This window comes from Macrobrachium nipponense, chromosome 44 (genome assembly GCF_015104395.2).
Source record: "Macrobrachium nipponense isolate FS-2020 chromosome 44, ASM1510439v2, whole genome shotgun sequence".
NCBI classification, from domain to species: domain Eukaryota; kingdom Metazoa; phylum Arthropoda; class Malacostraca; order Decapoda; family Palaemonidae; genus Macrobrachium; species Macrobrachium nipponense.
This window is the reverse complement of record NC_087221.1, coordinates 34,265,820-34,276,922: the sequence shown is the minus strand read 5'-3', so window position 1 is coordinate 34,276,922 and position 11,103 is coordinate 34,265,820. Positions and strand designations below refer to the sequence as shown.

The 11,103-nt window shown below is 36.5% G+C and overlaps 1 protein-coding gene across 1 annotated transcript in view; it reads right to left on the bottom strand.

Annotated features, from left to right (window-relative positions):
• Positions 1 to 1,703: 1,703 nt before the first annotated feature.
• The window catches only part of LOC135204166 (connectin-like), a 315,936-nt gene continuing 306,536 nt past the window's right edge, over positions 1,704 to 11,103 (bottom strand). The window contains 1 exon segment of the mRNA XM_064234209.1: positions 1,704 to 10,113. Coding sequence (XP_064090279.1) covers positions 10,064 to 10,113 — 50 coding nt within the window. The 3' untranslated portion in view covers positions 1,704 to 10,063.

The window sequence follows — 11,103 nt, the reverse complement described above, 5'->3', positions numbered from 1 at the left end:
TGTTTAGGCACAGAGACCTAAACTTTTCAGAAAACAAAGGCCTTCATGATCTAATAAGATCCTTTGAAACATCCAAGAAGGTTTCGTCAGAGATTCCGAGTTGGAATCTGGATGTAGTGCTGCGTTTCCTTAGTTCGAACCGCCTCAGTCTGCCTCTTTTAGAGACCTCACGAGAAAGGCACTTTTTCTCATGGCATTGGCTTCCGCCAAAAGGATTAGTGAGCTCCATGCCCTAGAAGGGAGAGTGGGGTTCAAAGGAGATGCAGCGATCTGTGCCTTCCTGCCTTCGTTCTTTGGCCAAGAACGAGGAACCCCTCAAATCCTTGGCCTAGGAGTTTTTGAAATCCAAGGTTTATCTGCCTTAGTAGGGGAGGAAGCAGAGAGGTCGCTTTGCCCAGTACGAAGTCTCAAAGTTTTATCTTCAGAGGAAGAAGAAACTTAAGGGCAATGATGTTAGCCTTTGGTGCTCTGTAAGAAGATCCAAGGAGGGCTATATCTAAGAATGCGCTTTCTTTCTTTCATCAGAAGCCTGGTGAAAGAAGCACATGTGACATGTGATGAAAGTCAATTCAAGCTCCTGAAGGTCAAAGCTCATGAGGTAAGAGCTATTGCCACTTCATTAACTTTCAATAAAAACATGTCTTTGAGTAATATTATGAAAGCAACATTCTGGCGTTGCAACTCAGTCTTCGCGACCCTATCTGAGAGACGTCAAAATCACGTATGAAAAGTGCTTTGCGTTAGGCCCATACGTATCGGCGGATTCGGTGCTGGGGCAGGGAGCTGAGACATATCCTTTGTAGTGTATTTTTTCCCCCCTTGTTTAGTTTTGTAAGTTTTTTGGTTGTTTGAAAGAGCATGCGGGTAGGCATCTCTTTCATGTCGTATGTCTAACAAAGATTAGATTGGTTAGGTGATCAGTTTATGTTTGAGCTCCTTGCAATGATAGTGGTTAGGTTCTGTCATATAAGAGGGCGAATCCCCTTTGAAAAGATCCTGCTTGGATTCTATCAAGTAAGCGGATACCAAATCCCTTTGATAAACCCAAAGAGTCTATCAGTTGTAGGTCACGCCCTCGCTGAAGCTCTTCAGGCAACGCAGACTAATAGACAGTAACTATGAAGTCTTCTGCCTAAACAGGTAAGAACCAAGGTTGTATTTTACATCCTACAACAGGTGTTGTTTCCCCCTTTTTCCATGTTAATATTGCTGTCTCTTTCCCTCCACCAAGGGTGTCAATCAGCTAAGTATATATCTGACAGGAAAGTTCATGTACAAAAATGTTATTGTTAGTATACAATAAGGTTTTGTACATACTTACCTGGCAGATATATACGATTGATGGCCCGCCCAGCCTCCCCTCAGGAGACAGGTGGAAGAGAAAATCTGGCTGGAAAGGGAGATTGGTTCATACAACCGCCACCCAGCGGGCGGGTACCGGTAGATCACCTGACCTACCTGTCGCGTGTGCCGCGAGTTTTGAATTCTGTCGTGACGTCAGAGACGTAAGCTAAGTATATATCTGCCAGGTAAGTATGTACAAAACCTTATTGTATACTAACGATAACATTTTTTATTGTATACCTACTTGAAACATTTTTAATACAGACATGCTATATATGTTATTCCTTGGTTTTGGTCCATCTCATTATGGGTACATAGTCATTTAAGGTATCAAGGAAAACTATAGTTTTATTGGAAGAGGTTCATTTTTATTTAAGAGACCCTATGTGATAGCTGGAAATTTTCCTTGCCATTAATACAAATTCAATGCTTTATAATGTATCTATTAAAATAAGAAATAAAAATTTACATTATGATGAAATAGTTCATAGGTAACTTAATAAACAGATTATTCAGTACTATTATCTATTTGATTATCATAGAAGCATAGTATTTTTCTTACATATTATATTTCAAGTCAGAGAATATGATATACCTGAGTCTAACAACTGTCATTTCATCTAATTTTTGTTTTTATGTATAAAATGTACAAACAAAGATTTTTGTATATTAAAATACTGTATCCATCATATTTTAACCTTTGCCTTTAAACTATGGTTTGTATATACAGTAATAGCTCAATTATCATCAATTTTTTTGGCCTTGATCCACAAGTAGTCAACAATGGAAAATTTTTCAGCAAGTGTGGCTTGTTCAAGGTAACTTAAAATAACTTACAACTAAAATTCATATGTAAAAAAATGGAAGTAAATTATTGCAGGAAAGTTACAAACTAACTCTGTAAAGCATATAAAAATGATAACGGGTGTTGGGCCTATTTGTGATGATGTAATTATTTTATTCTTTGCTGTTGCTTATTGACTATCAGAATACAAGAATTGGTCATTGTTTAATTATTTTAAAAATTACATAGTAATAGAAAATTGTATATTTATTACATATATACATGGCAATGGTAATTTATGTAAGTAGCTTTTATTTTTTTATCGCACTTTACATACAAACAATTTTTACCATGCAAGTTGTTACTTTTTTTTTCTTACAATAATATATTTGTGTCCATAAAACACACCAGTTATATTATATTAATAGATGAATGGTAGGCATGTAACACTCGATTGTCTTCATAGCTGAGATACTAAATCTACAGTCTCCCACACAACACCAGTCATGTTACAGTCACAGTCGTGGTTCCTATTGAAAATATTTTTCATACTAAGAGCTATTCAGGTCTTGTTTTCAATTCCTAAATCACAAGGTCATGTAGTAATCTCTTCTGTTGTGATGTTATGACTTTCTTTACAAACATTGTATAAAAGTTCATTGTATAAACTGATTTAAAGATTCAACATTTTCAGTATCTTATTTATATTTTTGTTTGTCACTTATAATTCCAAAAGTATTGCATATAGAAAGCATTTTCATATGTCAAGATGTCTCAAGACTTTTGTTGTAACATTTCTTCACACTGCAACATTATTCCGTAATTATTTATTTTCTATTTGTTCACTTGTTTTGTGCATTGGCATAATTTAGTGCTGTAAGCAATACACATTCATCGGAAGTACTTCTTTGAGTTATAAGATGGTTATTGACCAGTATTTTTTTTTCAAGGGAAAGTATTATCCTTATACATTATGAGTCTTGAGAGCTTTTTAAATTCATGAATCTCAGGATAATCGGATATGTCGTGATTAGTAATACAATAATTATTTGCTATAACAGCAATGATTTTGTCTTTAGTATAAGCATTCATAATTTAATACACTGTACTTATATAATGTATATATATTTTCATGTAGTGCTTTTGTTACACATCAGTTCCTTCAGCATCAGCACTCAGCAATATGATTGATTGATTATGGGATTTAGGGCATAGCCCAAGCGCTGGGACCTGCAAAGGTCATTCAGCAATATGCCTGTTGTTATTCATTGTTTATTACATAGCTTAGCCTATTTTCTGGGATTTGAAATTAGATGTGATATATTTGCTTCATCACAACCCCATCACATACATGGTCTTTATTATAAGATAAAAGAACAGTAGTAGCAAGATATGTGCACCACCTAAAGTCTCAGGTATTAATTACCTGCCTCATTTTTTATGCATTTGTAGAGCTGTTAAGGGCAGAGCTTAAGTGCCAAACTGTTCCTTATTGCAGGATTGTCAAAAGTTCTTGTTTTCATCATTTCTTTCAGTGTTAATTTTTACGTTGTCTTGTTTCACCCTTTTGCCCTAATTTCTATTTCATCTCTGTTAATTGATTATTTTTTATATTTAAACCATAACTATAAGGACAGTAGCTGCAATGTCCCACATAAGTAATCACTTAAAGCAACATACTTTAATTATTGAGTTATTAGCTTCCATAACAGGATGTGATAGTAACTAGCCAGATCACTATTTCAAGGACACTTAAGTCTTGTTCTGATACCAGTCCTGTGTCATGATGTGACTGTTCACAAGCAAGCAACCCTGGGCTTGAATACCTGCTGTCTGACAACCAGTCCAGGTAACATTTGCACTTGAATTCTTCTGGCGCACCCTGGCTATCTAAAGATAACCACAGGCTCTATCCTCAGTCCAGTGGCAGTGGTGCCTGAATATTTGTCAGGTGCGTAGTAGGTGTTTGAGCCTGTAACTGTTTGTCTGCAGACAGCCACACAGGACTGGTATCATTCCTCTTCTACCTAAAGGTATCACAGGAGTATGATAACAAAAGACTTGAGCTCTTGACTATTCCAACAGGAGTCCTTCCAGTGTTTGCTTTTTCTACAGGGAATACTGTAAACACTGGCTGCTGAGATGAGATCACCCAAGGTTGTCTCCCCCTCATCACTGTTAACTTAGGCATCTTCTGTGACTGGTCTCCTTTGGCAAAAATTAGTGTTGGGCCTATAACCTTAGGAAATGGGCATTGGTGAACTGCCAATTATGGGTTATGAAGTGAGTTTATTGCTTTTTGAAGGACCAGATCATCGGGAAACATCACAAAAACCAAAAGAATGGTGGTGTCTCTTGGCCAGGTCTCCATTTTCCACTTGATCATGCTTTATCACTAGATGCTTCATCTTCTAGTGGAATTTATTAGGAGGGTTATGTACTTTGTATTGAGGGATCTCTGACATCTTGACTTCCTCCAAAATCAAAGATAAGAGGGTCTCTGACTTTCCATGCCAGTTCAAGCTTCTGGAAGATGTCCAGAACAGTGGTGACTACTTCAGTATGACCACCATGCACTTCTCCAACAGAATTTCTTTCCATGATCTGTAAGGTGCCAAATACTATCATGCTAAGATTGCTCATAATACCAAGGGAGAAAGAAGTGACATTATTGAAAACACATACTACATAAATGACCATCACTGCCTATGCCTCCTCAAAGCCCCACACAGTGGGAAGAAGCCCAGCCTTCATACTACACAGGAGACACTCTTTCTCCTGCCAGCATTCCTGTGCATGATGAGAAAATAGGAGCTTCCATCTACTTGGAGCAATCCTCCAAGTACATCACTCCCTTCCCTCCCATTCTCCAGTGCTCGCATAGAAAGACGGGTGCAACCATCAATGCAGTGGTAAAGACAACATGAGCACACTAATCTACTGTTAACCAATGAGAAATCATCTTGCCCCTATTTACACCTACATCACATTCTCCTTGCCTTCAGAATCATCTCACTTGTCTTGATAATATCCACCTAGTTGGTTGAAACAAGAGTGACTGGAAAAACTGAAAATAACTGTACTCTACCTTAACTATAACATCAAAATTAATATGGCATTAACCATCTGAGGATGAACTCTACTGATCATTCCTGTATTTCACTTCCTACTGTGTTCTACACAGAATAAAAAAAATGCTATGCATTCGCTACTACTTTATTTCTTGCAAAAAGAGTTTGAACACTGGTCAGCTCTCAATGTAGAAGAGAATGAAGCAGCCAACAGCAATGGCAATCCTCTCCAAGGATGACACTGCCATGCTGAAGTAAATGTTTGTCACATGGATAAGAAAATGCTGAAAAGTTATGTGGTACTGAATGTAAGGGAAGGAAAATTGCAGCTCCCTCAGAAGAGGGAAGAGTATTATCATCTCACTGTCATACACTGACCTTGAGCAGGAACAAAACTTACTTAAAAGTTGGCCTCAACTGCCACTTTGCCACCCAACTTAGGCCCTTGGAAAAATGCCTTGAAATACAAAACTTTTTTAGAAATTACCCACAAGTATGAAGATCAAGGCACCCTGCACACAACTGATGCCCTCTAAACCCTCGTCCTGGCTCAGACCCAGTTCCTCACAGGACGAGTGGGTTTTGTACTCAACTACCAATCTGTTAGCCCCATGTTTGCTTCCTGTGACTACCATGGTGGAATTAAGGGCATTCATTTCTGGTGATCAGAAATTCATTTCTCGATATAAGTTTCGGATCCCACAATAAGCTGTAGGTCCTGTTGCTAAGTAACCAATTGGTTCTTAGCTATGTCAAAAAATATCTAATCCTTCGGGCCAGCCCTAGGAGAGCTGTTTATCAGCTCAGTGGTCTGGCAAAACTAAGATACTCTTAACCTGGCTCAGGCCCTTACTGAACATGAGAAATACTGAAGCAACATCATCAACCAACTGAAGGAAACACCCATGGAACTATGAGAGTACAAGATAACATCACCGATTGAGGAATATCACCAAAAGCTGGATGAGAAATTAGATAAGTTTCAGTGTAAGACTAAGAACCCAACACATGACATCAAGTGTGAGCCAACAGGGTCATTGAAACAGTCAATGCTGCCTCCAACACACTTCACTTGCTAGCAACTGTAGGCAACCATGGCATTGGCTACATATATGAGAATGTGAAGACAGGCAAGGCAACCCTTTATACCCCATTATCATCTAGATCCTCTCTCCTAATTACCAGCTCATTAAGAGGCTGAATACCATCCTGACCTCTTATGTTCCTGGTGACCACAGCCTGGAGTCTTCTGTAGCTCTCGGAAACCCTTAAACTAACACCCTCCATTGGATATGGAATCCCACTTCACTAATGTATTAGTTGAAGACAATTCAAGTAATCAGCCCTTAAACATTCTTGAGCATGCCCTCTGTGCTCTCCTATAGATACTCACTAAGAAGGCCCTTACATCAGCTAACAGGGGCCATACGTACATTTAAAAAGATAATGTAGCAATTGGTTATCCCATCGGAGTTCCTTTGCTAATTTCTGCATTATGAACTGTAGAGCAGAAAGTATTCACAGACACAGAAAAGTTGCTGATGTGCATCCATTGCAATGACACCTTTTTCAATGTCAGCAATGAAGAAGAGATAGCACACCTGAGACACTACCCACACCCACAGCTGTCTTTATAACTTGATACAGCCATGATCCTTGGCTCTCCTTCCTTGACGTCCTTGTCAAGCAGCAGCAGGAGCACTTCATTATGAGAATGTGTGTATAAAGCCCATAATCCTGGGTATGTGCCTTAACAGAGATATGACCTGTGTCATCACAAAAGTCTGTTCCTACTAACAACTTATAAACATATAATTCAGAATGAAAAGCCTAACATAGTAGCATGTTATTAGATAGTGATGCCATCACAATAATACGAATTATACAAAAAATAATCCATAGATATGCTATTTACTAAAATGCAGTTCCACAACAGTGTGATCACCACTGAGAAAAGAAAACAGCCTAGGTAGTATCAGATGTTTTTGTAAGCAACAATTTGTTTCAAATACACAGGATTTAAAACAATTTAAATACTATGTGAAAAGAAATTGGTCAAGCTTCCCAAACCTTCTTATTGGCACACTTTGACTACTACATGGTGATGGTTGAAAAGCAATTTGCTGCATTAGGCAAGGACAAAGACTGCTACTTTAAAAACACCATTTCACTTGTTTTCTTATGTAATTAGTGGAAAAAGACAAAATGCAGTGCAGCTGGGGCTAAAGGGATATTTCAAACAGCCTATAGTACTGCCTACAAGGCACCATGCAAGGTACATTGTGGGGTGGTAACTCCTTGCCTGGTGCTTGTTGAGTTACAACATTCATGTTATTATGATAATGATATACAATGAAGTAACAAGAGGCTGAAGAAAAACTCATATGTCCAGTATTAGTCCCACAGACACAGCAATTTTTAGCTCTACATTTATGAAAGTAGAAAATGATGATCTGCCCAAATTAGTATTGACAGCTTATTTGTGTGCTTGTTCTGCCTAGAACAGCCCCTTTTTTTTTCATTTATAAATGTATCTGGCTAACTAGAAGCACTCTGATGTATGTCAAAAATACCCTGCTCCACTTATGGAGCCAAAGATTTTACAATTAAAATTTTAATATTTTGTATAATGAAAAGGGTTTGAGCATAATTTTTTATATATATAATATAAATATACTGTCATATATAGCATTGCTAATCACAGTGTGTGCTTAGATTTTGTCATGCCTTATTATCCTTTAAGAAAATGAAGTTTTATCAACCTGTAAAATTCAAGAAAAAGTGTAAAAAAAAAATTTTATGCTTATTTATTTACTACAGTATTTATTTAAAATGCGTGAAATTTTGTAGTAAAATCTGAAAAAATGACTTGTATGATTTACCTTCTTAGTGCAAGTCGTACCTTTCAAGAAAACTATTATTATAAAATTTTAAAATAGTTGCTGAAGATTTCTAATGAAAACCAAAACTGTTACTGCCATGATTTTTTTGGGGGGTCTGCTGTCCATTAACAGCCAAGGCCTTGTGTAAACAGCAGCAGTAATGTTACCAGGGTTACAATAATATATGATTAGTAACATATGTCGTTCAATTGTTACAGCAAGTATAAATGCTACGCTACATTGAGAAACCATGTATGGTATCAACTTAAATATAAATGTAAAACAACATCAAAATAACCATATTATTTTTTCAGTAAAAAAAGAAGAAGAAGAAAAAAAAGAGCCTAGTTTGGCTTGTTTTTCTTACCATTCATGATCTTTCAAATTGATGAATAAAGTCACCTGGTTTGAGGCGTAAAGCAATATTTTTCTTTCACAGTGTTTAGAAACAAAGCATTAAGCACCACAATATTTGTACAAAATATTCCTGCACAAGAAATGAAAAGACATAGAACACAATAGTATATAAACAAAACACACAACAAATTGACACTGTAGGGCAGTTGCAGATTACTTAGAATTTTTCATGAACCTAAATTAGATCAAATTTACTAAAAATCTTATAAGGAGTAAACCAGAACAGCTTGAGCTTTATTGTGGTTAATATAAATATATCAATATCATGAGTCATGCATGTTTTAATATTACAAAGTCAAACCCTGTCTCCAAAATCATATAAACCTGTTATAAAATGGGAATATGGCTAATATACTGTTTAAAAAACTGTGTATGTCAAAATTTTCTGGGCAGAGTACTGAGAAATAATTTTTTAAGTACTGTATAGGACATCTTATACTGCATCTTTAAATTACATGGTAAGCAAGACATATGACCAGGCTAAACAACTACTTATACTGTCTGGCTGCATTTCTCATATTTTTCCATTATTATTTACTAGTAATAACCACTTAATGATACTTGTATCATCATGAAGAAATTGAATGTTAGTGAAGATAATTGAGCATTTACCATACATGCATGTTAGATAAAATTAAAAACATCCACATGTGTTACCTTTGAATTTGTTAAAAATAATTCAATAGTGTATAATCTTTAAAAAATTATTGGAACTCTGACTAAAGGAAATGATATTGCCTCTGAGTTGCTCACAAAGATTTGATTATGAAAATATAATTGTACTGTAATCAGCATTCCAGATTTACAGGGAGACATCATTACTATTACCTCTCTCATACAGTACACAATTATTTACAATATATAACCAACTTACTTGCAAGTTTCAGAGTGCAGTAAAGCTAATTAACTACAGCTGTGACTTTGTAGAAATGTTCTGCTTTGAATATCAAGAAAGATTTATGGAATTTTTGTTTACATCCAAAATCAACCATAAAATTAAGTCTTCCTAATCAGAAATTGCATACTATGAAATTACATAATCTCATGTAAGCTTCAAAGACTTTTACAACCTCAACAATTAATAGGACAAGTTTTTTGTCCTTCCTAAAAGGACTGCATCCTTTTGGATTCATGTACATATGTCATTATTTGTAGATAATGATCTCCCAAAGCATATACATATATACTTTTAATTTTAAAATTTCAACTGCGGAGATAAGAAAATATTTCATGAAGTACAGATATAATGAAAAATATCTCTTTCCTGGAATTAACAACATGAGAACCAAAGGGCTCTCTGTTTCAGTTACCAAACAAGAATAGCCTATTGTACATTACCTTTTGACTAGTGACAATACAATACAATACAAAACTAAGATGCAATCTTTACCTCTCATTGTACCTTTGAAGTTTCTGTATTTATTTACAATAAAACTAAATATGCTACTTAATTATCAATTTTTATTAATATTTCTCTTTTTGGATTGTGTGCTGTTTTAATTACGGTTCACCGCAAACTCAAGCCTCGTACTGATTGCTGACACATGCTGTAGCAATTTCTTGATTTAGAACCAAAGCTTAGAAAATAGGATCAGTGACTGTAATGACCATAATACTGGAAGGAAAGAAGGTTAATTGTAATACTGAGATTAATTAAGGGTTCCACTTTCAGAATAAAAAATTTGCCTGTACAGCCCTTTTAAGCTTAAAAAAAATGATATTTTAATGACAAAATAAGGTTTCACATATACTTACCAAACAATTACATTAGCTTTACGCTTTCTTAACCTGGCAGTCGAAAATTCAAATTCCTGGCGGTGGTAGCAGCGCTGCCATTGTTTGGGTAGGTGATACAGATTCCGCCCACTTTCGGGAATACCTGGTACTGCTGAGCTTTTAGACTTCAATTCATTGAGCCGCAACGTCTATCTGTGGGGAGGAGGGCGGGCTCTGATTATGTAGTTGTTTGGTAAGTATATGTGAAACCTTATTTTATCATTAAAATATCATTTTCACATAAGTGACTTGCCAAACAATTACATTAGCTGACTCCACATTACCCGGAAGGTGGGTATATGGACAGCTTTATGAACAAAAACAACAGTCATGTGCTCACATTATATATAATGTCTGCAGTACCTTATCTTGTGAGAGAGCAGCTACAGGTAAATACTGCCTCTGGTCGGCACTCTCATCACATGAAGGAGACATGGCAGTAACGGCCAGGGTCGTCCCTACTAATGGTGGAATTTTTGCAATCATGGAAGTTCACCGATGATTGACAAAAACAATAATAGTTTGCCCTTGCCCTGGGCGAAAACAACAGTTAACACTACACAACACCATCACCTACACTAAAAACCATATGATACCCTTAACCAGATATAAGAACTGGTGGGTACTTCAGGTACATGTACCCCCAGGCTTCCCATAAATGCAAAACACCTCAAACTCAAGGCGAGGAGACAGTAGAGGGTAAACACTGGGGCCCCCTATGCTTCCTCTCCCAACACCATTTCCGCTACTGACACCTGGTGAAGAACTTATACAAGGTGATAGAAGTCTTCAGTTTTCTGGATTGGACAATTACAGCGTTAGCCAGAAA